Below are 26,195 nucleotides of genomic sequence, written 5' to 3' on the forward strand. Positions count from 1 at the left end.
ACCCCTTTTGGATGCCTTGGGTTCTACCTTAGTCATCAGAGCAGAGTCAGACTCTCTTAAGCACTTACAGCATTTTTTAAAAAAATCATCTATCTGCACAGCTTAAAGGTTCTTTCACAGAGGTGAAAGATGTGCAGGGTCTCCGGCACTTCCAGAACCTAGATTGAGGTCTGCCATGGATGTATAAGGAGTCTACAATAGAAGGCTTAGTCGTGGCCAGGGCGTCCCTTTTTGGTTAAAGGACTGCTGGTGAAGCAGGGAGCTTTCTATGGAGGTGAGACACCTCACCTCTGTCCCTGAGATGCCTCAGGGTCTTGGGTGAGTTCTGAGCCTTCTCTTCTCCTTTGGGCCACAGGTACAACCACTGGAAAGACTGACTTTGGAGCTGGCGAGGTGGCTTAGCAGGTAAAGGTACTTAAGGTACTTACTGTGACAGCCTGAGAACTTGAATTGGATCCCCCAAACCCATTTAAAGGTAGAAAGAGAGAATTGGCACTATGAAGAGACCTTTGACCTCCACGTGCACATCATGGCATCACCCACCCCCCCCACCCCCCCCCCCACCCCATAATCCAAGAACTGTCCACGTCCAGCAATCAGGACGCGCCCTCTGGTGGTTAGAATGTAGACCTGCAGTTGGGAGCTGACCCAGGTGCCCTGTGGCAGGCCAGGCAGCAGAGGAGCCATGGCCTGCCCCTGGGCTAGCCTGTTAAGGAGGGCTGAACATTTTAACCAGCCTCCCTTAGCCACACACCACACCACACAATGGGCTCCTATCATCCTCAGCATCTGACTGATGACGCCAGGGTCAAGGAATCTGCATGTACAATGTGTGGGATGCTCACACAAGTCAGACCAGTAGCGGGGACGAGTGGTTTGACAAGATACGCATCCAGACACCTGGCTTGCATGTCCAGAACTGTGGGGAATAAATCCTGCTCTTTAGGCTACCGGGTCTGTGGTCTTCTGTTACAGAAATCCATGCAAATGAACCCAAGGGGACTTGGTACTGACACAACATTAGGGCGCAGTGCTTTAAGCCTAATGCCGTGTAGCAGAAGACTGGTCCAGGTTTGAATCCCAGCTCAGCCCCTCACGAGGTGAATGAGCTTGCCTTTGAACCTCCCATTCCTCCTTAGTTAGACACAGTGCAGGAGGCTGGAGAGCTAGAGAGGGCGAATGAAAAGCCTGGCTCTGTAAACAGCAGACGCTACCATCGCCATTTCAGCCACTGACTCTACAAAGGTAGGTTCTAGCCATGCTTTCAAGAGAGGAAAGGGAGGTTTGAGATGTCCAGCAAGCTCCTGGACACAACTGACAGCCACGGTCTCCCAAGGAAGCCTAGAATCACAGGAGAATGGAACAGGGCCATTGCTCCAACCCCGGGAAATGTAGCAAGTCTGCAGGAACAGATGCCACTCACGGCCACATCCTGAGTTCTTGCCACTGCGCTGTGCACCCAAACACTCAAAACTGCAGCCTCCTTCCCATCTCCCCTGTCCCTGAGGCCTGACGTCTGATCCCATCAATCACAGGGTGTTCCGTGCACCCACTTGCGGGAGGACCCTGAGATGGGGACCTGGGCTCACCTTGGAAATCTTCCTCTGGAATCTTGCGATACTTTGGAGGGCGTCCGATCCTGGAGAGAGAGGGACCAGGCCCGCAGCAGAGGATCAGTAGCTGCCTCAGGAAGACATGAGGCCCCACACCCGTGAAGCCCAGGACCTGTCTCCCTGGCCTCCGCACCGGCCTTGATGGCGAGGCTTTTTCCTTGGGGACAAATTAGATGGGTTCTTCTTCCTGGCTGCGGTCTCCGAGTCGGACAGCTCCGCTTTCAGCCGGCTCTGGTTTTTCTCGGCCAGCGGGCAGCCAGAGAGGCAATGGTGAGCTGTGAACTTGCCAGTGACATGGCCGGAGCCGTCACAGCCAGGAGTGGGGCACTTCCTGGGGAGAGGAAGGCTTTAGTTGGGTGGACCCAAGTGTCTCTACAGAGCATCCCTAACCTTGGCCCTGTGCAGGTCCTGGGGAATGAGGATGGGTCTCACTCCACAGCTGTAAATACCTGAACGATACCTGCTTCCCTCTAGGCCTCACCTGTGACTTTACTTACCGGTGGTGAAAGTTATATTTGGAGGTCTTTGTGTGGGGTGGGCTCCTGTGGCTGAGAGGGGGGCATCCCCCAGGGGAGACAGAGCTGGACTCTCTGGGCCCTGCACAGGCAGAAAGAGAAGTTGGCACAGAGTCGTGGAGACAGGGGAATGGGACAGGGAAACACCAGTTTCCATGTAGGGGGAAAGAGTTTTCAGAACTTTGGAGACCAGGCCCAGAGCCAAGCTGTGCTATTGCTGCCATTGAGTATCAGCTATCAGTGGGGAAGGAAGGTTTGCTGGGGCCTGTGGGCATGCCTTGGTTTAGTGTAGCATGAAGTCCTGAGGGGTTACTTAGGGGGGCTAGGCATCCCAGGCTCACTGCGGGCACTGGAGCCCTGGTGGGATTGTCAGAGATTGATAGAAAGGGAAAGAGAAGAGTGCCTCGGGGGGTACACACGGAGAGGAGGCTCCAGGGGATGTCCTGTCTTGGAGCACCAGCCTGCAGGGTGGATGTCTGGGTGATCGGCATCGATCCAGAAATCATAATTGTGACTCCAGCCATCAAAGTGGAGCTGGGGAAGAAAGGTCCTCGGGGGGGTCAGGTATTGCTCTGAGAGCCCAGCTCAGTCAGGAGGTTGGCTGGGCTCAGGGGTTCTCTCCAAGCCTATGACAAAATCTTAAAGAGGAAGAATACAGGGGCCACCTACAGAATGACTGCCTCTGGCCACAGCTTCTTAGAGTTTCACTGGTTAAAATGCTATCATTCCCATTCAGTCCTTGTGTAGGACAAGAATTGTGAGACCCATTTTGCAGATGGTAAGGTTGGCTTAGAGAGGCAAAGGAACCTATCCAAGCCCACAAAAGCGAGTCACAGCTAAGGAAAGAATGAGATCTGGGGTCTTCAGCTTCCTATCTCACGCTATGACTTTGATTTCTCTCTGAATATTCTACAGAACTCCTGCCCCACTGACCTGTCCACCCCCGGTCCCCAGCCTAGGGTCCCAGAGCCACCTTTATCCGATGATCCTCCACATCTTCCACACTGGCTACCCGGATCAGTGCTGGGTTCCGGCGGTCTACAGCCTCCAGCTTCATGTTCACCAGGAAGCTGTGAGGGGGTCGCTGTAGGGAGACAAGTGCTCTTCAGGTTAAGGCTAAGCTTGGGAGAGCTGAGGCTCCAAGAAGAGAGCTACAGGGGAGATGGTGTCTTGGCTAAGGCTTCCTTCTGGCTGACTGACATGACAGTCTGGAGAGGGCAAGAGTCAACTCACCACTTTGAAGGCCCAAGTGGGCACAGCCGAGGTCCCAGTTTCTTCTAGGTATTTCTCCCAGCAGAAGCTGTCAGGGTCTGGGTAGTCTAGAGAAGTGGTGAGAACAGGATCTGAGCCAGCCAAGTGACTCAAGGAACTCTCTGTCCCCAGTCAGGATCAAGAACACAGAGGGAAGCCCGGCATGGTAGTGCACACCTTTAATCCCAGCAAAACTGGGAGGCAGAGAAAGGTGGATCTCTGTGAGTTCGAGGCCAGCCTGGTTTACAGAGCAAGTTCTAGGACAGCCAGGGCTACACAGAGAAAGCCTGTCTCGAAAATCAAAATGAAACAAAACAAACAAACATAGAAGGGGTGGAGATTTTGGGAGAAGAAACTTCCTTCCCCATGTGACTACAGTTAGTTGTTTGCGTGGGGCTACTGGGGCAGATGGATTCTGGGGAGAATAAAGCACACAGAACCCCAAGAGCTCAGCGTTGTTGGAATCCTAGCTCCTATCACTTACGACCCTATTGCTCTTAGGCCTATCCAAACCTCTGCTACACTTGGGCCTGTGGCAGTCCTAGAAGAAAGGACATATGTGTTTTATTTGAGACCCCTGCATGCTTGAGGTAGTCATCTAACTTTCTCTTCTGAAACCCCAAAAAGTCGAGGCTCCAGGCCCTATCTGATTCTTACTCTCACGAGGTAAAGGGAACACGTCTAACATGTGAATAGACAGGAAGAGAGAAGCAGGCCTAGGAAGGAAGGATGCATGCTAGGGCAGCAACCTCACCTTGTGGAGGGGTGAGCGGCTTCCCTTGCTTCTGGCACCAGCCTACTGGGTGGATGTAGGGGCTGCTGGGATCACACCTGAAACCCAAGAGTATATTACTGTCCCAGGATAAATGGGGAAGGCTGAGCCTGGCGTCCGTCCCTACAGCATGGTATTAGGGACTTCTGCATCTGCCTTCTTGGTGAGAGAAATGGGTAACCGACACAGGGTCAGAACACTACCACATTAATTGAAAACTCTAGCATACCATAATAGCCAGGGGAGATCTGTGAAGGGGTGAGTGTGCATCTGAGCCAAGGTATTTTCTGATGGAATAGGAAAAACTGAGCCACATATCCCATGGCACTCAGATACACAGGACAGTTCACTACCTACTCCCATCTCCCAATCTGGAACAAGATCTAAATATCAGGAGTGGACTAGGTGGGACCTCATGCTGTCTGAGGTCCTAGAGAAGATGCCTCCCTCCCCTAGTGTCTCCTCCCCAGCAGGTCCCAGTACCAGTAGTCGTAAGTATCGCCCCAGTCATCAAAGTGCACCAGGAAGCGACTGTCCACCACATCGGTCACACTGGCCACACACACGAGGGAGGGGTTCATGCGGTCCACAGCTTCCAGCTTCATGCCCACCTGGAAGCCCACAGGTGGAGTACTCTAGGAGCAAGAAGAGGGTTGCCACCAGCCAGGGCCAGGCTGGCTGGAGCTAGCCCAGACCACCCGGTAAACACAGGAGTGGGTTCCCTACGAGGATTACCTGGAAGTGGGAAATAGACACAGGGAGAAATAGGTCGGGAATGAGGGTTGGTCTGGGCTGCTCAGGGACTTCCTGTCCTTCAAAGGCAATGATCTCCTTATGTTGACTTGTAGGAGAAGGTAAGCGACTGTCAGGATGTATTTACCCAAATGTTCAGGCAGGCTGAGGACAAGTCTCCCCTACCTAAACAAGCCTTGCCATGCTTGCCTGAGGCAGCTGGGGGCAGTAGCGGGATGGTTGGGAAGGAGGGACTGACATGCTCCATCCCTGAAGGGTACAGGGAATGGGAAAGGTACTGGCTGGGGAGTTACCACAACCAGACAAAAGCTTTAAAAAAACAGCACCTCCTCGTCTTCCAAGATGTCCCACACGAACATCTCCAAATGACATCTGTGGTCCAGGACACAATGTCAGTTAATGTTAGGGCCAGTGACTTTAAAAAAATTCTGCACTTCCTGTCACTATAGGAGGCAGGACCCTATTAATCACCTGTTACCCCCAACTGTAGTCTTTGGGGCCAGACTAGAATGGGAGAGCAACTGTCCCGGTGAACAGCATAGTGGAGTCTCTGGCCTTCGATATGGTCAGCTGGGAGGGGCACTCTACTCCTAAGCTCCACATCCAGCCCCCAGTATGGAATTATCTTCAGTGGGGGGCTCTCTCTCTCTCTCTCTCTCTCCCCCAACCCCTCTCAGACCCTTTGCTTGGGATCATGTGATACATAACTACTAACAAGCTACCTGCCACTGGCCTCGGAACAGATTAAAAGCAGGAGGTAAGCTAATGGGAATGTCAGAGATAAAAGGAACAGGCTGTCAGGATAGACTTTGACTATAGGCAATAACCTGCAGAGCAAACCAAAGGAAGGCTATCTGAGCAGAGACCAGTCAGTGTCCAGGCTGTGAAGCGAGCAAGGACCTATGATGTACAGGGGGGAATTCGGCAGCAGAGAATGCTATGGCTTAGGTGTTTCCCTTAAAGGGTCCTGGGCTGGAAGGGTCTGGAGAACCGGGTGGGGCTGGTCCCTGAGAGACTGAATCCTTATTGAAAGCAACTGGAGAGATGGCCCGGGTGATTAAGAGTGCCTGCTGCTCAATCATAGGCCTGGAGTTCAGATCCTAGCATTCATGGCCTGCAAATGTTTGTAATCTCAGCTCCAGGTTCCAATGCCCTCTTCTGGGCTGTGCAGAACATAAGCACCAGCCTATGCACAGACAACACACACACAGACCCACACAGACCCACAGATTCACATATACACACACATACACACACAGATACACACAAACACAGATACACATACACACGGACTCATATAGACACACACACACAGACCCACAGATACACACACATACAGATACACATACACACAGACTCACACAGACACACACACAGATACACATACACACAGATACACATACACATACAGATACACACACAGACACACAGACTCACACACACACAGATACACAGACACACAGACTCACACAGACATAGACACACACACACAGATACACACACACACAGATACACATACACACAGATACACATACACATACAGATGCACACACAGACACACAGACTCACACACACACAGATACACATACACACAAACTCACACAGACATACACAGACAGAGACACACACAGACATAGACACACACACACAGATACACAGACACACAGACTCACACAGACACACACAGACATAGACACACACACACAGATACACATACACACAGACACACACACAGATACACATACAGATACACACACACAGACTCACACACACAGACACACAGACTCACACACACACAGATACACATACACACAGACACACACAGACACACAGACTCACACAGACACACACAGACACAGACACACACACAGATACACATACACATAGACTCACTCAGACACACACAGATACACACACACCGACTCACACAGACACATATAGACATAGACACAGACACACACACACACAGATACACATACAGAGAAACCTTGTCTCAAAAAAACCCCAAACCAAACCAAATCACAAACAAACAAACCACTCCCAAACACAAAAAAACAACCAACCAAAACAAAAACCCAAAAGAAGAAAAAGAAATCAAAGGAAGTTAGGAAGCTAGGAAGGAAGAAAGGAAGGAAGGAAAGGAGGAAGGGAGGAAGGAAGAAAGGAAGGAAGGAAAGAAGAAAGAAGGGAGGAAGGGAGGGAGGAAGGGAAGAAGGAAGGAAGGAAGGCAGGAAGGGAGGGAGGAAGGGAAGAAGGAAGGAAGGAAAGAAGGAAGGGAAGAAGGAAGGGAAGAAGGAAGGAAGGAAGGCAGGCAAGCAAGCTTGTGCTTCAACGCTTGTCTGACTCCTGCGATCTCTTCCATACATGTTTCCAACAGTGTGGGATTTGCCTGCCATGAAGCCTCCTCAGAGGCTCAACAAACTTTCCTCTTCTGAAGCTATAGGACAAAACAACCCTCATTTCTTTCTGTATTATTTTGTTATATCAACAACAACAAAAAAAAAATGGATGAGGGCTGGTGAGATGGCTCAGGGAGTTGAGGTGCTTGCCTTTAAGCCACACAGTCTGAGTCTGAATTCCTGGCTTCACAAACGGAAGCAGAAAATCCACTCCCACAAGCTGTCCTCCGACCTCTGTGGGTGCTATGCAGCATGTGCATCCCCCACACAAAATACAGTTTTTAAAAAAGGTAATTAAAAAAAAAAAAACAAAAGCCGGGCCACGATGGCGCACGCCTTTAATCCCAGCACTTGGGAGGCAGAGGCAGGCAGATTTCTGAGTTCGAGGCCAGCTTGGTCTACAGAGTGAATGCGGCTGTCTCGAAACCCTGTCTCGAAACAAAAACAAACAACAACAACAACAAAAAAAAAAAACGAATGAAGACAAGATGAAGGAGGGAACGGGGTAGGGGGTGGCTAACCAGCACTTTTTTCTTTTTCTGTCTTTGTTCTTTCCAGCCAGTGGAAACCAGATCAGAGTGAGTTCCACTCCTCTGAGTCAACTCCCGGTGGCCAGCTGTGGGGCCTTTGGCCGCAGGGGTGGTGCTCACTGATACTGATACTCACCTGGCTCTGGCTTACAAACAGGTGCTTGGGGGCTGCCTGAGCTTTCGTGCTGCGCAGGTACTGGCTCCAGCTGAACTCCTCTTCCTTGTAACCTGGGCCCCTCGAGGGGGGAAAGAACAGAGCACCTTGCAGAGGCTTGGGCCATGGTGAGGGCCCCGATAATGAAGTAGAAACAGGCAGGTCTGAGGTCCCCAAGCCCCTCAGGGACTTTCTGCTAATGGAAGACAGACCTGGCAAACACTCCAAGGGTTTAGAAAAGACTCAGAGGGGCGCTGTATCAGAATGGGATGGAGAGGCTGTCCTGCTGTTTAGGATCAAAGCAAAACAAAACAACAATGGAAAAAACCCCTAAAGGGAGAAAGAGATGGTTCTGGGACTCACTGCCCTCCAGGGACCAACCCAGGGAGATCTTACCTTTGGGAAGCTGCAGCTTGTGTCCAGTCTTCTCAAACCAGCCAGCGGGATGAATATCAGGGGAGTTGGCATTGACCCAGAAGTCGTGGCACTCAGAGTAGCCATCAAAGTGCAGGCGCAGGCGGTAGCCACACACCTGTGAATCAGAGAAGACTCAGAGGCAGGTGCCTCCCTCCGCCTCCTTTACCTCTCCCGATCCAGTCTGCAGTCTCAGGGATCCAATGCTCGCAGGCTCCCTGAGTACTGAGTGCAAGGTGGGTTCTCTCCATAGCAGCCCCCTGCCTCCCTACACCCCAGACCGGACTGGTGGGAAGTATTACAGATTGCTCTGTGCCTCTGGGGTCTCTCTCTCTGCCACCTCCTCTTACTGTACCCTCTCAATGCACCTTGCTATACTCCTACTCTTATCTCATACTCCAGGCCTGGTTCCACTGTATCTGCTTGGGCTTTCCTTCTCTAGCACAGGATGGTGGCAGGTAGGCCTTCCTAGGCCTTTCCTATCCCTTGGGCCAAATGGAATAGGTCTTTATCTGCAAGCCCATGGTGTGTCACGACTATGGTCATCTCACAGATTCCCTTCCTAGAGGACAGAGCCTTTTTCGATCTGAGACAGCAGCACCCCTACCTTTTGCATCTTTGATATGCCCCACCCCACCTCCGCCCCCAGCATAGACAACTTATACTATTCAGTAATTGCGGTGTCCCATGGCTTCTCATCTGTTCTCCAGTATTTACTTTTTGATTTCCCTATATTCCAATGGACTGCCCTGGATGCCTGGGCTTCCTGAGGCAAGGCAGTGCCACCCTTCTACCCATCTGTCCCCCCCTCCCCCGCCCCCGGCCATGTAGGCTCCATCACACTACATTGAAACATTGGAAGGGTATTTCAGGCTCACCTCAGCCACAGTGAGGATGAAGTACATTGACGGGTGTTGGGGGTCAATGCCTTCCAGCTTCATGCCCAGTTTGAAGCCATTCTTGTTATGGGTGACTGCCTGGGACTGTCAATGCACAGAGTGGAGAGGACCCAGCTTCCATCCGGCCTTATCCTTGCCTAGTGGGCTCGGGGTGAAGGAGCGTCTTTAGGCCCCATCTGCCTTGCAGATGTTAAAGGGTGACTTAATGGGGATCTGTCCTGCAGGGGTCACCAGAGGATGAGAGAGCTGCAGGACTATTCTGAAGGGCTGGGTCAGGGCTAGACTTAAGGGTTCTCTTAGCTGCCTCATGGTGAGGTCAATGCTGAACTGGGTGAAAGGTTCTAGAATCCACAAGTCAGGTGGTGAGGGGTGAGCTTAGAGGCCCTAACAGAAAGTTCCTTACAGCGCACCCTTTTCAACTCTAGACTTCTTCATTCTGCTAGTGCATCAAGGATGGTTCAGTGGAAAACACCAGAAGGCTTGCTCTTAGTGGTGAGACCCTGAACTGAGAGGACAAACTCTGCTTAGGCTGAAACTGCCCAACTCACGTCCTGGAAGAGGCTAACTGGGGCTGTGATGGCCTTCTGCTCCTCCAGGTAGGACTCCCAGGACCAGCCGTCCTTCTTCTCACTGGACACTGGAGAGACAAGAGAGGTGGGTTGGCTCCTGGTTTGTTGCTGAGGCATGGACAATCTTCCTGGTGCCCCCGATTGAGCTCTCACTTAGCCTCCAAGCAAACCTTTGACTGTCCACCTGTACCTCTTGTCCCACGTGGCCATGACAGTGCCAGACACGGGGGGGCTCAGACCTGAGGTGAGGTCATAGGATGATTTGTTTCTCACCCACCCCCACCCAAGCCACTGTCAGCAGAAGCCTTTTGGATTATACAGCAATGACGGTCACAAAGACCCAGCCGCTCTGTTCTAGGAAATGTACAGGGTGAGGATTAGCGATGAGACCTGAGCCAGAGGACTTAATTACAGCGCTACCTAAGCTCACTAAGGAAGAGGAAGAAATATAGAAGTGGGGGCTGGGGGAGAAGAGAGAGGAAGAAGAAGTGGAGGAGAGAACCCACAGAAACGAGAAACCTTTCTAAACATGTTCTCCTAAGTACTTAAAGGAATAGACATAAAAACATGGGTGCAATCTGGGTGTGCCCCAGCATATATGAACCAATTCTGGTCTTCCCAGACACGTGCAATGCTGAGTGTGAGCACAGACATGTGCCACGAGTACATGGGTTCATGGACACAAGTGTGTGCAAACATACACGCACAGGCGCGCACAAAGGCACACACAAATATACATGTATTGGTTCTAGAACCTCTGGTTCTGTCCTGTTCATACCCGAGTCTTAAGAGTCCTGGGGAAGGAGGGATGGGGAGTTTTTCTGCTAGAAGATGCCCGGTCTCCATGTACAGGACCCTTTAAAGGCTGTGATAGCCAGTTAACCAAAAGGCAGGCTGATCAGTTCAGCTGAGCTGCCTTCCACCGAAGGACACAGACAATCAGAGACCCAGCAGCATATTAAGAGTCAGCTTGGATTTTGGGGTAGGAAGGCCGCTCTAATGTCTGGAAAATGACTCAGCTTTGTGATGCTATAGAGAGTTTGTGAGGGTTTTGTAATACACGGTCTAGAAGAGGTCCTTATGAAGTGCCAGCAAGACTAGAGTCACATGACTAATCCTTCCTGGTCTTGCCCAAGACTGACCCACTGACCCAGTTCCCCATGCTCTGGCTTCCTTGGCCTTGGGTCATTCAAGCTTGTGATTTGCTAGCCCAGGAAGAGGTTTGTTCCTCCGTGGAACTTGTTTGTTCTACAGCTGCCTAAATTTCTTAGTTAACTGCACCAAACCTTGAGCTCCCAAAGACTCAACCCCACTGGGCTAAGACAAGTATTCAGCTCATCAACTGATCAATCAAGCTCTCAAACTCTCTCAGAAACTGACGCCAGTGCCAAATCTAGTACACATCTCCTCAGGGCATCCTTTGTCCTGAGTAAGATCCCTATTACATTCCTCCAAAATATCTGCTCTCTACATGGCTTCGTCTGTTACTCACTGAGCAGGGGCAAGAAGAAATAAGCCCAGAGTTCAGGATGCCAGGCTAATCATGCTGGTGCTGTCCTCCATCCTCACTGGGATGCCACACTACCCTGTCTGACCCTTTATCCAGACCACCACTGCTATGACTGAACCCTTCACAATACCCAGGTCTTTCTTCCTAGGTGACATCCCGCTGTTGGCCTTACCCTCCCAAAACTGTGACACTAGCTCAGTCAGTGGCTGAGCACTTGCCAGCATTCTTTTTCTTTTTTAAATTATTATTATTTTTTGATTGGATATTTTCTTTATTTACATTTAAAATATTTTCCTCTTTCCAGATCTCCCCTTTGGATCCCCCCTATCCCATCCCCCCTCCTCCTGCCTCTATGAGGGTGCTCCCCCACCCACTCCGAGTATCCTCCCCTATTCGTATTCCCCTACACTGGGACATCGAACACCCTCAGGACCAAGGGCCTCTCCTCTCACTGATGTCCAACAAGGCCAACTTCTGCCACATATGTAGCCAGCACCATGGGTCGTTCCACGTGTATTCTTTGGTTGGTGATCCAATCTCCAGGAACTCCAAGGGGTGTGGCCTGTTGACACTGTTGCTCCCTCCATGGGGCTGCAAACCCCCTCAGCTCCTGCTCCAACTCCTCCATCGGGGACCTCCAATGGTTGACTGTGAGCTTCTGCCTCTGTCTTTGTCAGGCTCTGGCAGAGCCACTCATGAGACAGCCATATCAGGCTTCCATCAGCAAGCACTTCTCGATATCACGTCTGGGTTTGGTGGCTGTATATAAGATAGATCCCCAGGTGGGGCAGTCTCTGGATACTTGCCAGCATTCTTACCTCAGGCACCTCTGTTGCTCCTAGGTACTTCAATCCTGAATTTACACCCCTTTACCCATCTTCCAATAGAGCTAAGCTATAAGATGCCCACGCCATGCCTTGCCACATTAGACACTTCTTATCATGTTGGTCTGTTAGCTCTTACATCATCAGCCCCCTCTCACATCAATTCCTTCCCTGTACTAGTACTGTCTTTTTAAAAATGTATATGGTGTCTTACATGTATGTATGTATGTATGTATGTATGTATGTATTATGTATGTATGTGCACCATGTGCATGCAGTGCACATAGAGGCCAGAAGAGGGCAACAGATCCCCTGGAACTGGAGTTACAAATGGTTGTGAGTCACCATGTGGTTCTTTGGAAGAGCTGGCTGGTGTTTTTTGTTTGTTTGTTTGTTTGTTTTGACCTCTGCTCACTCTGGTTGGCCCTGCTTGCTCTGGTCAACTCTGCTCACTCAGTCCCTGCTTGCTCTGGCCCAAAGATTTATTTATTATTATATCTAAGTACACTGTAGCTGTCTTCAGACTCACCAGAAGAGGGCATCAGATCTCATTACGGGTGGCTATGAGCCACCATGTGGTTGCTGGGATGTGAACTCAAGACCTTCAGAAGAGCAGTTAGTGCTCTTACCCGCTGAGCCATCTCTCCAGCCCTGGCTAATGCTCTTTAGTTTTTGTTGTTTGTTTTCAAGATGGGTTTCTCTGTGTAGTCCTGGATGTTGTGGAACTCAGAGATCTGCCTCTACCTCCCAAGTGCTGGGGTTAAAGATGTATGTATGCCAGCACTACCCAGCTTATAGCCAGTGTTCTTAATCACTGAGCCATCTTGACAGCCCCCACCAATGCTAACTTGGTGCTCTCATTATACATAGCATTTAACAGGCCTTTGGCCTTCTGTCTCCTATCACGCACCACCTTGTTTTATCTTAACTATTCCTTTTACCATTTAGCTGAGCCACCTGTGTGCCCTGTCTGCTACCAGGAACTGGGAGTCCAGAGACGCTGCAGGGATTCCATATACACCATCTCCTTTAGAACTCCTAAGGCCTTGAGGTGACAGGAAAGGCTGGTAGTACCTGTCATAAATGAGAGGAGAGATCTTGTATTGCAGATCAGCCACTGAGAAGAGGCCTGGCTCCCACACCTCCCTATAATATCTGAATCCCTTCTGTGGAAAGCCCCGGTTTCCTCTAGTTTCCTGCATCCTTCCCCACTGTGAACATTTAGTCTCATCTTCCCAAGATCAAGTTAAGTCTCAAGCTCCCGTCTGTGGTTGCACAATCTATATACTATACACTGATACCCCAACCAAGGGGCTACATGGGGCTGCCATCCAGGCTGGCTTCCCTGACAAGCCATGTGGCTGTTTATAGTGAAGAAAGATCCCTCTTCTGATTGGTCTACTAAGAAGAGGCATTTATATGAGTGGTATGAAGGCATCACAGAGGTCATCTGTAAAACAGCTGCCCTCCAGTTTCCAGAGATGTTCCAGCTTCCAAGGATGCTCCAGCTTCTAGGGGTGCTCCAGCTTCCAGGGGTGCTCCAGCTTCTAGGGGTGCTCCAGCTTCCAAGGATGCTCCAGCTTCCAGGGGTGCTCCAGCTTCCAGGGGTGCTCCAGCTTCCAGGGGTGCTCCAGCTTCCAGGGGTGCTCCAGCTTCCAGGGGTGCTCCAGCTTCCAGGGGTGCTCCAGCTTCCAGCGGTGCTCCAGCTTCCAGGGGTGCTCCAGCTTCCAGTGGTGCTCCAGCTTCTAGGAGTGCTCCAGTTTCCAGGGATGCTCCAGCTTCCAGGGGTGCTCCAGTTTCCAGGGATGCTCCAGCTTCCAGGGGTGCTCCAGCTTCTAGGAGTGCTCCAGCTTCCAGTGGTGCTTCCAGCTTCCAGGGGCTCTCCAGCTTGCAGAGATACTTCTTTGCTTGCCTCAGCTTCCTCACATGCCCTGGGAAAGCTCAGCCTGATCAAAGCTAACCTGGAAGTGACTAGACCAAAGCCTGTGGTCCTTTTCGTGTTGTTTATTGCAAACAGTGGCATGTCTATCCATTCATCCAGCTAGGAACCTGCCAGTGGCCTGTATGTCGCTCTACTCCACAGAACCCCCCAGTCCAGTTGATTCCAGCTCCTGAGTCTGTCTCCACTGCTCCTCATTTGGTCCTTGCTCCCCCTTCTTGGTTTTCCTGTTCCAAACTTATTACATTGTCCAAATATCTCCAAAGTAAAGACTTTTTTCACTCATTTATTTGTTCACTTAACTTTCTAATATCAGTTCCCCCTCTCCTCCTAGTCCCCCTCCCATACACAGTTCCCCCTTCTTCTTCCCTTCTAAGAAGGGGGAGCCCCTCCCTCCCTCCCTCCCTGGGTATCACCCTCCCTGGCACATCAAGGACTTTCTTTTTTAAAGTCCCAAAATATCTTATCTCCACCTAAAGAAGAAAACCGTACACTTGTCCACAGCCCACAAAGCCTCTGTAAAGTAGCCACTCCTTCCTGCTCACGCTGTATTGGGAACCTCTCTATGCCTTTGTGTCTGTGGCTCTGCAGAGGCTGAGCCCTCTGGTTTGAGTATCCGGCACCCAACCTCCTTCTATCTTCCTAACCTTCCTTACCCTCTAAGACCCAGACCCAGCTGCAGCATCTGGCTAGGGCTTTACCAGGAATAGACGCTCAACAGGCGTTGTTATGTGAGTAGAGAAAGGACAGATGGATGAACTGACTGCATGAAGTGGTTGCCCTGCGAAATGGCTTTGTATTTACATAGCCCACACGTGACGCCCGTCATATTGTTATCTGATATATAACATACTATTAAATGATATATGGTACATCATACTGCTAGATGATAGCTACTTATCCAATCTCTGCAACTGTGAGCTTCTTGGGTAAGCCTTGGTGCCTAGCTCACTCTGAACTCTAGCTCCTAGCCAGTGCACAGTAGACAAGATCTAGAGTAGGCCAGTGTCCAAGAGCCATCTAAGGCTACATACATAGTGAGATGCTGTCTAGAAAAGGGGTGGGGTGGGGAGACGTGACTAGGTCAGGAGGGCATGGTCTCAAAAACATGACACTACTAAGGGATTATTTTGAAAAGCTAATGAAAGCTAGGGAACCATCTTCTCCCCTAAAAATAAGAGTTTGTAGAATTTTGCATCAAAATTTAGATTAGGAACTTGAGTTCAGAAAGTGTTCATATAGCTGAGCATAGCAGCACATGACTGTAATCCTAGCTCTACAGAGGTAAAAGCAAGGCCAGCAAGTTCCAGGCCAGCCTGGGCTTACAAAATGAGAGGGTATTTCAAAAAATACACAGAAATCAGAAACCGTTTCTAAGCCAGGTGGGTGGCTCCTGCATGTAGCTCTGGATCTGCAGAGCTGAGGCGGGAAAACTGTGAACTGGAGATTAGCTGGAGACAAAGGGTGAGACCTCCTCTCAAGAAACAAAAACACCTCACTAAACCAGACAGGGTAGTACATGCCTCGGAAGCTCAGTGGCTGAGCCAGGAGAGTCATTCCTTTGAGGCCAACCTGGGCTATTGTATAATGAGACTGTGACTTGAAAGAAGAAGAAGCCAGGAGTGGTGGCGCGAATCTTTAACCCCAGCACCAGGGAAGCAGAGCACCAGATGATGGAGCTGTGAGTTTGAGGCTAGCCTGGTCTATGTACAAGTTTTAGGCCAGTCAGAGAGAGCTATACAGCAAGACCCTGCTTCAAAACAAAAGAGAAGAATCATGCCCTAAAAAGCCAAAGGGAATTTTGAAAGAAAGGCATTGGGGAGGAAGAGGAAGAGAGGAAGAGAAAAACAAGCAAGATGCAAGCTAGGGCCCTGTAGCTGGTATCCTGACAGGTGTCTCTACTGAAGTACACTCAGATTCTCAGCCCCTCCCCAATCCTATAGCATTTTAATATAGAATCAGTTTCTTACATCCAGTTTACAAATGAACAAGGGTCTGAGAGCCAACATATTGCTTACTAGTCATTGGGAACACACATCCAAACAACAGGGAGATATCACTTCACAGCCCACAGGATGGCTAAGAGGGAAAACCAGACACATGCCAGCAAACACTGAGGACAGGTATAAGCTAGAGCCTTGTACATCCTGGCAAGGATTTAAGATGACAGTATAGCCACTTAGGAAAACTTAAGGTGTGCGCTACCAAGCCCCACCTGTAATTTGTCCAAAAGATAAATGTAGAGCCATTATGTGGAAGAACACTTCACTCCTAGGTATATGGCCAATAAAACTGAAGCATGTATCTACACAAATACATTGTACTGTGTACAATGTTCAGATGTGAGAGCATAACAGCCCAACATAGAAGCAATCTGCCTATCGGGTGATGGACAGATATGACTTAACCCAAGGGCATAAAGTCCCCATGTGTACTAAACTATTGCTGGTTTGGGGGAGGGGAGATAAAGGGGATTTGTGGGGATGACCACTGAGGATATGGGGGTTTCTTTGGAGGGAAATGTTTGTTTGTTTTTGTTTTTGGTTTTGGTTTTTGTTTTTTCGAGACAGGGTTTCTCTGTATAGCCCTGGCTGTCCTGGAACTCACTCTGTAGACCAGGCTGGCCTCAAACTCAGAAATCCGCCTGCCTCTGCCTCCCGAGTGCTGGGATTAAAGGCGTGCGCCACCACGCCCGCCTGGAAATGTTTATATGTTTTCTATGGTGGTAGTTATATGATTCTGCATACATACTATGCCACAACTGCATATTTCAAAGAGATGGGCAGGAGTCTGTGTGCATTATAGCTGAATAAAGCTGTAAAACCTATGCTTCATAAACATCTATGCCTAAAGCACCAACTGTTAAATAGTGATGAATGAACTGGGTGTGGTAACACACATCTTTAATCCCAGCTCTTGAGAGGCAAAGGAAGGTGGGTCTCTGAGTTTCAGGACAGCCTGGTCTAGAGAGTGAGCTCTAGGACAGCCAACGTTACAGAGACCCTGTCCCAACCATCCCCCCAAAACGATAAACCGGATATAATCAACTGAAAACTTTGTTTTCCTAAAGACATTATTTAAAAAAAACAAGATCTGCTTTTGGTTCCCAGCATTTACACGACAGCTCATGACCATCTATAACTCCAGTCCCAAGGTATCCAATGCCTTCTCTTAGTCCCCGTGGGCACTGCACACATGTGATGCAGAGACATACACGCAGGCAAAACTACCCACATGCATAAGATAAAAAACAAATCTTTAAAAAAACAACAACAACAAAAACAGGCTACAAAAATTAAAAAAAAAAAAAAAAAAAAAAAAAAGGAGCCAGGCCTTTAATCCCAGCACTCGGGAGGCAGAGGCAGGCGGATTTCTGAGTTCGAGGCCAGCCTGGTCTACAGAGTGAGTGCCAGGACAGCCAGGGCTACACAGAGAAACCCTGTCTTGAAAAAACCAAAAAAAAAAAAAAAAAAAAAAAAAGATTTACTGGTGCTGGATATGGTAGCAGAGGGGTGTGGAATCCTAGCATTTGGAAAACCGAGGCAAGAAGACCATCAGTCTCGGGCAGTCGCAGAGATTCTGTCATGATACCCAAAAATAAAAATGAAAGGAAATATATAAAAAAAAATTAATAGTAGAAGATAACTGACCAAATCTTATTTGTTTTAAAATAAGAATAGGTGTCTGGGTATATAGCCCAGGGGCAAAGCATTTGGTTAGCACATGTGAGCTCCTAGATTTTATCCTCAGCAATACAAAAGACAAAAATATCTAACTAACTAACTAAAGTAAGTAAGTATAAAGAAATAGAGAAAGATGCTCTGAATCTGAAAAGCCATGACTAGTCGATCCCGGAGTGCCACAGATGATGGATCTGAATGTTTATAGAATGAGAGCTTGGACATGGTTTGTCTTCAGATCCCAAATGCATGGACATCTCTGGAGCTACACCCAGAACTTGGAATGAGGTTCTCAAGTATCACTCTTTAAAATTAATAATTAAAAAAAAAAAGAATTGATGTGTCTGCAGGGATCACAAGGGCATACTGGATCCCCTGCACTGGAGTTAAATGGCTGAGTCACTCTGTGAGTGTTGGCACTTCAACCCAGGTTGTCTGGAAGAGCTTTAGCGGCTGAGCAGTCTCAGTAAGACGCTGTCCTTGTCTTGGCTCTGCTTTGTTGTTTTGAGCCTGGGTCTCACTCTGTGGCCTAGGCTGGTGTGGTGGTTTGAATAAGAATGGCCCCAATGGGCTCATGGATTTGAATGCCTGGAAGTAGAACTGTTTGAAAGGATTACAAGGATCAGGAGGTGTGGCCTTGTTGGGATAGTTGTGGCCTTGTTGGAAGAAGTGTTAGGGGTCGGTGGGTTTTTTTTGTTTGTTTGTTTGTTTTTTTTTGGTTTTTCGAGACAGGGTTTCTCTGTGTAGTTCTGGCTGTCCTGGAACTCGCTCTGTAGACCAGGCTGGCCTTGAACTCAGAAATCCTCCTGCCTCTGCCTCCCAAGTGCTGGGATTAAAGGCGTGCGCCACCACGCCCAGCTGGGGTCGGTGGGTTTTAAGATTTCTGGGTTTTAAGATTTCAAAATCCCATGCTAGGCCCAGTTTTTCTCTCTCTCTCCTTCTCCCCCCTTTCTATCTCCCTCTCCTTCTCTGTCCCTTTCCCTCTCTCTTTCTGTCTGCCAATCAGGGTGTAGCTTTGAGCTACTTCCTGCCTGCCTGCTTCCATGCTCCCCACCATGATAATAATGAACTAACCTCTGAAACTGTAAGCTGGCCCCACAATGAAGGCCTCTCTTTTACTAGAATTGCTTTCTCCTTACAGCAATAGAACAGTGACTAAGACAGTTAGTTGGCCTGGAGTTTGATATGTAGACCAAGCTGGCGTACACATTTACAGAGACTAGTCTTTGCCTCACAAATGCTGGGACTTCAGGTGTGGGACACCAAGCCCCACCTGCCGATGCCCTTAAAATGAGAGCATAGGAAATGTCTCGCACGTGGTGCTTCTTCTGAGCTCACTCTCTGCTTCTGACCAGGACGGGAAAAACTCATACAACCGAAGTCCAGTCCAGGAGGACTCACAACACACACACACACACACACACACACACACACCATCAACTCACCTACCGAACCAACATTCATTGAGAGCCCATTCCATACCAGGTTCTAGGCTTAGCAGCCAAGACACAGAGATCCTGCCAACCTCAAAGATGGCTCAGTATAAAAGCACTTGCTGCCAAGTCATTGGTTCCCCAGGACCCACGTGGTGGAAGGGGGGAACTGACTCTGGAAAATTGACCTCTGACCCCCAACAGGCCCCGAGGCACAGGCATCTCCCCCTCAGTGTAATAAAACTAGAAATATATAGATATATATATATACATCAGGGCCCAGTGTTGGTAGAGTTTAAGTGTTGGGAGAGGAAGACATACAAATAGCTACCTTGATGAAGATTGGTATGGTAAGCTCTGCTTAGATCCAGTTGACAGCTGTCACCTGGGACAACAGAAATACTAACAGCAGGCCTGAGAGCAGAAGCTAACTCGGAAGGATCCTTTAGAACCAAAGACCAGGAAAGGGGCCTAAACAGGAAGGTCAGGCCAGTGACTGGTGTGGGTTTACCAATCCCACCAAGAGGGAGCTCAAGTCTTCAGATACTGAGCCCAGACTTCCTAGTAGGGCCTCCTCACAGATGTATAATGCAAGATAAACAACCCCTAGAATAAGCACATAGTCATAAACAAACCACAAACAGTCTTACTGTCTTTCATACACACTAGCCTGTGTTCACATGTACCATATACAACCACAACCACGCCCCACACCTTCAATCTCACACTAGCAGAGGTATGTGAACACTTCACATAAACACACACACACAAGCTACCATACCCAGCTGGCTTCTGCTCCACTCTTCATTCTCCGGGGTGCTGGGGGTGGGCTCTCTCTCTGCATCTTTTCCTTCTCCTTGTTTCTATAAAGAGAAAACCTGATGATGGCGGCTTATTGTCCTCATAGGTTGGGATACAAGTTCAGCCTCTGATCCCTGGCCCCTGCCTGGCTCTCTGGTCCAATGTTATGCCCGAAATCGAAAGAGTTTTTCCTCTAGGGTAGGTGCAGTCCTTGACGGAGTTCCTGCAGACAATCCATTGCTTGGGTCTGTACCACTGGGAGGTACAGTCCATGTGAGTACATAAGTCCTCTGTATATGATCTAACTGCAATTTTCATTTCTAGTGGGGAAACTGGGTATATGAACAGTTCCGCTTTGCGCTGATTTTAACTGCCCAAGAGAATCTTCCTGCTATATTCTCCATTCTTGCTCCCTTCTCTCTCCCTCCCTCTCTTCCTTCCTCTAATAAGGTTTACAGCTTGATTCAAGATGGAATCTGAATGGATTCCATGATGGAGCAGGATGCATTAGGAGTCTTCTTGGCCCAGCCCCCTATCTAGGATTGACACGAATAAGAAACTGAGGTTCCGGGGCTGGTGAGATGGCTCAGTGGGTAAGAGTACCCGACTGCCCTTCCGAAGGTCCAGAGTTCAAATCCCAGCAACCACATGGTGGCTCACAACCATCCGCAACGAGATCTGGCTCCCTCTTCTGGAGTGTCTGAAGACAGCTACAGTGTACTTACATATAATAAATAAATCTTTAAAAAAAAAAAAAAAAAAAAAGAAACTGAGGTTCCAGCTTTGTATTTCTCTCCCCACGGTCCTCATTTTACCATGGCCTCCGGCTCTGACTCCTCGGATGGGCTCTGATACTCCTTATGTTTCCTCTTTTTCATGGGTTTCAGGAGCTCAGAAGCGATGGTACAGCCTGAGTTCTCTACTATGACTGACCTACAAAGGGAACGGTCTTATCAGAGAAAACATTCTATACACTCAGTGTATATCCAATGTAATCCACATTCTCCTAGGCCTGGCGCCGGAAGGAGGCTTTACAAACTAAAAACAGGACAAGAAAAGCTGCAAGCCCTCTTACCGCTTCTGGAAAGGCTGAGGGCATCGGTCTCCCGATGAACCAACGTCTAGGCTACTACTTTGTTGAGGCCCACAAGCCTGGCACTTGCAGGAACTCGCGTCTACCGGGGGGTCCAGAGAAGCGATGTCTTGACGGTCCTGGTGAACATCTGTGGGAAACCGCTGGGCCTCAGTCTTCCCACCCATAGCCAGCACACTCAGGCTCCGCCCACATCCCCTACAGCCCATTTCCTTCTGGACAGCATCATCCAGCCTTCTCCACTTAGGACCGCATCCGGTCACGAGCCCAATTATCCAAGTCTTCAGGGAGCAAAAGCCTCACCCACCCACGCATTGCACCTGGGTGCAGGATCCTACCAGGGTGCTGGTTGCCAGCATCTCTCCTGGCCATGCCACCCTCATGTCGCTGCTCCGGGCTTCGTGGTCGCTCCACTCCTATCATGTTCAGTGGCGCGTACTCGTTTATCCGGAACTGGGATGCAGGAAATTCTGAGGACTAGGATCTTATTCCAGCTCTCCACACCTTGGGTCACCTACGCTTTATTAATTTAGCTCTGCCAGCTAGTACTCTAGGAGGCCTCGAGACTCCGCCCACGACCTCCCCCCCCCCCGCCCCCTTCCCCCACCACAGGGTCCAGTCCCAGTCTCATTCTGAGCCTCTAGATTCTATCAGGTTCTACTCTTTCCGCCTCAAGCCCCGCCTTCAAGCCCCGTGGCCCCTCCCTGCAACTGCCAATCTTTATGGAGACTGACCCGCATGCCGCTACCAGGTAAAGATCCAGAAACGCCAGTCCAATCCAGAAGCCTGACTGTGCTATTGGTCCCCGTTCCGGTGCTTAGCTGTGGCAGAATAGTAGCTGTTACGGGTTCGCTGCCAGCCACCCGCTCCAGGGCGCCCACGTGGACTGGCTCCCGGGGGTAGGGCACATCCAGGGCAGTGTTAGGCAGACCAAGGGTAGCTGCATTGGCTAGAAACGATACACAGATAAGACAAAGCATAGATGATGAGCCTGGTGACCCGGCCTCACTCCTGCCACGCATGCATATAAAGGTGAAAAACAGTTTTAGAAGGGTGAAAAGGCTGGGTGTGGTGGCACCGGCCTTTAATCCCAGCATTTGGGAGGCAGATTTAGGTGGAATCTCTTGAGTTTCAGGCCAGCCTGATGTACAAAGCAAGTTCAAGGACAGCCAGGGCTACACAGAGAAACCCTGTCTCAATAAAACAAAACAAAAAAACCAGTAACAGAGTGACAAGTAATGTCTTTACCCACCATCCACACCTTGAGCAAGTGTGGACCCTCCAGAGCCCTGAGCCTGACTTACTAGGAATAATGAAGGCGGTTGTAGGCAGCTGGGGGTGGAGACCTGCGCTGTCTCTGGCCACCATGTGCACGTTGACCTCCCCTGTGGAAGACCCTTTCACTGTCCTTAGTATCTCCATGTCAGTGTGCCCCTCCATCCAGATGTGTCTACAAACCAAACACAGCCACCAGGGTGATGAGGACAGGGAGAGGAGGGGCTTCTTGGAGGAGAAACTGGCCATTCTCAAGCCAGCAACTTAGAAAGGTTTCATCTCTGAGACGACGTTTTAGGACGCCAGCAGCAGCTGTGACTCCTGGCCTTTACCTAGGTTATTGCTAGAACTCTGGCCAGATCCTGCATCCTCCCCTGCCTTTTATTTGTAAGGGTGGGCATAGTGGTATGTGTGAGGAACCCCTAACAGCGTGCACACTATGTGTATGAAAATTGATTATAGGATACATGACTCAGGCCAAGATCTGGCTTTGACCAATGACAAGGGCCAGGCTAAGTCCAAATTCACTACTTTCTAGGTCCTCCACTTCCATTCCCTATCTTTGAGAACTCAGTCTTCATGAACCATATTCTACTCTATCCAAACAGGATTGGTCTTTGTGGAAGGTGACATCTTCCCTGACTCTGCCCTTTTGTGTTTCCCCATACACCACTCCCTATAAGGCCAGGCACAGCCGTGGAGGATTCGGTTGAAAGGGGGTTTGTAAAGCCTCCACTGAAACATCTGTTAAACACATACACATACCTGAATAGCAGAAGGGTGGCATATGAGACCTAGTCAGCACAAGATCCAGAAGCCGGGGGCTTTAACTTACTAACCAAACATGAATCCTGTGTTCAAATCCAGAAGAGAGGTTGGGGGATGGATGGAGAGAAATGGAAGAGAAGAGAAGAAATTGTATTCTGTGGTGTGATTGCTACTCAGCGCCTCCTAGCAGCACTTGGCAATGGCGTCTGGCATATATGATAAGGAAGGAGTGTGAGGCTTAGCTTAGGACGGAGTTTTGAATTGGTCTCTCAGCGTCTCTACATTTACTTAATACCTGTGATTGCAGATAAGTAATTTTCCCACTCTGAGCCCCAGATTCTTAAGTATAAAATAACATAAAAATGATGATGGCACCTACCTCAGGGGGCTTTGGTAAATGCTGGATGTGACGGAGTGATACCAGAAGGTCTTCAACAAATAGGGATCCTCTCGCTCCCTTCAGACAGAAGCTCCAGGGAGCTTGGCAGCTTCCAGCCAGTAACATGGACCCTGCCTACTTGCAAAATCAGGTGCAATGGCTGCTGTTTCATGCCCACCCTCCTTCCCTCCTGCTCGCCTTGTTTGTTCACTTATTTCCTAGGCTTTCCTCCCTAAAACACAGAATATGTTATAGATGTCTATCATTAAAAGTCTAAAGCTGTGGTATAGACAGGTAGACAGGGTCAAACAAAACGAGTGTTTAAAACTTGCAGTCCAGAATCCCCCAAATTTCAGTCCCAATTATTTTGCTTTTCATGGCTGAAGAGTTTGTACCACTTAGAAATATTTACTTTGATTTTACGTGTATGGTTGCTTTTGCTGGAATGTTTGTGGGCACCATGTGTATGCAGTACCTGTTGAGGCCACCAGAGGGCTTCTGATATTCCCCCTCAAGCGGCACCCCCCCTTCCCCAACTGAAGTTCCAGTTGGTTGTCAGACACCACGTGAGTGCTGGGAACTGAACCTGGGTCGTAGGCAAGAGCAACGCGTGCTCTTAACCCTGCGCCATCTCCCCACCCCCACCTTTGCATCACTTTTTTTTTTTTTTTTTTTTTTTTTGTAGTTTTTCGAGACAGGGTTTCTCTGCATAGCTCTGGCTGTCCTGGAACTCACTTTGTAGACCAGGCTGGCCTCGAACTCAGAAACCCTCCTGCCTCTGCCTCCTGAGTGCTGGGATTAAAGGCGTGTGCCACCACACCCGGCTTACTTTTAATTGTTTTAAATAAAACAAATCTCGGGGCTGGAAAGATGGCTCAGCAGTTAAGAGCACTGACTGCTCTTCCTGAGGTCCTGAGTTCAAATCCCAGCAACCACATGGTGGCTCACAACCATCTGTAATGGGATCTGATGCCCTCTTCTGGTGCGTCTGAAGACAGCTACAGTGTACTTACATATAATAAACAAACAAACAAACAACAAATCTCTTGTTTCAAATACTGGAGAGGTCAAGAAGAGTGGCTTATTCAAAAAACTTTGTTTCAAAAACCAGTCCCACGTAGCAGGTGTCTCAGAGAAGAAGCTGAAGCTGGCCTTTCTAGTCCAGCTAGATGCCAGGTCTCAGCACTTCACTGCACTCTGGGGGCCATCGGTGCCACCAAGACAAAGGGCTCTCGGGAGGCTTATACTTTAAAGATAAAGGATGAGTGAGGTTGGCGCTGGGACGGATTTGAAAGATGTTGTGTGACGATGGTATTTGAGACAGAGAAATGACTACAGGGAAAAGAGTGGAGCCTTGGAGAACCAAAACAGGTTGGGAGGGCAAAGGGGACCCGTGCCAATGAGAGAAAAGCATTGAGTGAGACCCTTCTGGAACATAATGATAACTGTCAGTCACTGGCCCGGGAAGTGTCTCTCGAGTGCTGTCTCCCTCAGTCAGCCATAGATGATTAGTTCATAGAGGGCTAGAAAGACCCCATGCCTTTACCTTCATTTGAGGGCTCTCTGCGAGGCCATCTCTGGTTCAGGGCTTCCTGCTCCTCAGGCTGTGAGGCCTCTGCTAGGACTACGCCAGCATTTCAACATCTCTGCCAAATCTTGCTGGTTTCACAAGGCTACTCTCATAAACCTGGTCTATGATTCCAGGGAGTCCTACCTAAAACAAGAGTGGTTGCACACAGTAGATGCTCAATAAACTATTTCTGAATGTGTCCCTGCTGTTGTCACTTGCTGTCGAGTTTTTGACAGATGCCTGTCTGCCACCAGGCAGGCGCGCGCACGCACACACACACACACACACACACACACACACTACCCAGAGTTTTTTGAGACCACAATACAAACAGCAGACATCCAATAAAAGCCCCGGTGGTAGGTGCTGGAGAAACAGGGCAGGTAGTAGTGGATGCACACAGCACACTTGGGGGTGGGGTGGGAGTTCCCCCAGCTCGCTCTCTGCCGCAGCTAGCCGATAGAAGCAGTCCTGCGCGGCTGGAGTATCCAAAACCCCCACCCACCTCCTTGGGACTAATGCAGACAGTCGCGGGAGGGGCGGTCACTGATCTGTCCGCTCTGCCTAAGGGTTACTTTTTAACCGCTAAAATGGCGGAATTCTTTACATCACACCCCCCCCCTTATTTCCAAAATTGTAAAAATCCTGTTTTCTGCTAAAAATATTGAAGATCAATTACAGTGGAAAGTTTGCCAAATGGCCTATGGATAGCCCACACTCGCCCTCCACACCCTTTTATTAATGGAAAACTCTTGATTGCATCTCTCTGCAAGGCCGAGGCTCTGCCCTCCCTACCGCTCTGGATGCAGAGAGTCAGTGGGCTCGCTCGCCGGCAGCCAGCAAGCCCCCACCTGCAGCGCCACAGCCCAGAGTCTGCGGAGCCACCTCCCCAGCCCACAGCCGGTGCCGCAGGAGCTGGAAAAGGACCTGGGGCGGTGCCTGCGGCACCCCAGGATTCGCCGTGCTGACCGGGATTGGGGTGTGGCGACCTGGGAGCGCCCAGCCAGAGACCACTGCCCCGTGCTTACCTGCATGGCTAGCGGTTGCCGCCCGC

General features: G+C 49.6%; 1 protein-coding gene across 2 annotated transcripts in view; it reads right to left on the reverse strand.

Annotated features, from left to right (window-relative positions):
- The window catches only part of L3mbtl1 (L3MBTL histone methyl-lysine binding protein 1), a 32,697-nt gene extending 6,502 nt beyond the window's left edge, over positions 1-26,195 (reverse strand). Inside the window, exons 1-20 of one of the 2 annotated variants that reach the window (XM_021155694.3) lie at positions 26,170-26,195; positions 25,118-25,285; positions 22,454-22,599; positions 21,884-22,098; positions 21,488-21,602; positions 21,132-21,279; positions 20,872-20,989; positions 20,037-20,118; positions 9,849-9,937; positions 9,280-9,384; positions 8,384-8,519; positions 7,970-8,061; positions 4,635-4,786; positions 4,134-4,210; positions 3,362-3,447; positions 3,102-3,212; positions 2,548-2,662; positions 2,111-2,210; positions 1,747-1,944; positions 1,590-1,639 (exon numbers count right to left, since the gene is read on the reverse strand). In XM_021155694.3, the coding sequence (XP_021011353.1) occupies positions 1,590-1,639; positions 1,747-1,944; positions 2,111-2,210; positions 2,548-2,662; positions 3,102-3,212; positions 3,362-3,447; positions 4,134-4,210; positions 4,635-4,786; positions 7,970-8,061; positions 8,384-8,519; positions 9,280-9,384; positions 9,849-9,937; positions 20,037-20,118; positions 20,872-20,989; positions 21,132-21,279; positions 21,488-21,602; positions 21,884-22,098; positions 22,454-22,589 (2,125 nt within the window). In that variant the 5' untranslated portion in view covers positions 22,590-22,599; positions 25,118-25,285; positions 26,170-26,195. Of the gene's footprint in view, positions 1-1,589; positions 1,640-1,746; positions 1,945-2,110; positions 2,211-2,547; positions 2,663-3,101; positions 3,213-3,361; positions 3,448-4,133; positions 4,211-4,634; positions 4,787-7,969; positions 8,062-8,383; positions 8,520-9,279; positions 9,385-9,848; positions 9,938-20,036; positions 20,119-20,871; positions 20,990-21,131; positions 21,280-21,487; positions 21,603-21,883; positions 22,099-22,453; positions 22,835-25,117; positions 25,286-26,169 lie in introns of those variants that run through there. The other variant, XM_029469373.2, reaches the window with a different exon arrangement.

This window comes from Mus caroli, unplaced genomic scaffold (genome assembly GCF_978045245.1).
Source record: "Mus caroli unplaced genomic scaffold, Mus_caroli_1 scaffold_2, whole genome shotgun sequence".
NCBI classification, from domain to species: domain Eukaryota; kingdom Metazoa; phylum Chordata; class Mammalia; order Rodentia; family Muridae; genus Mus; species Mus caroli.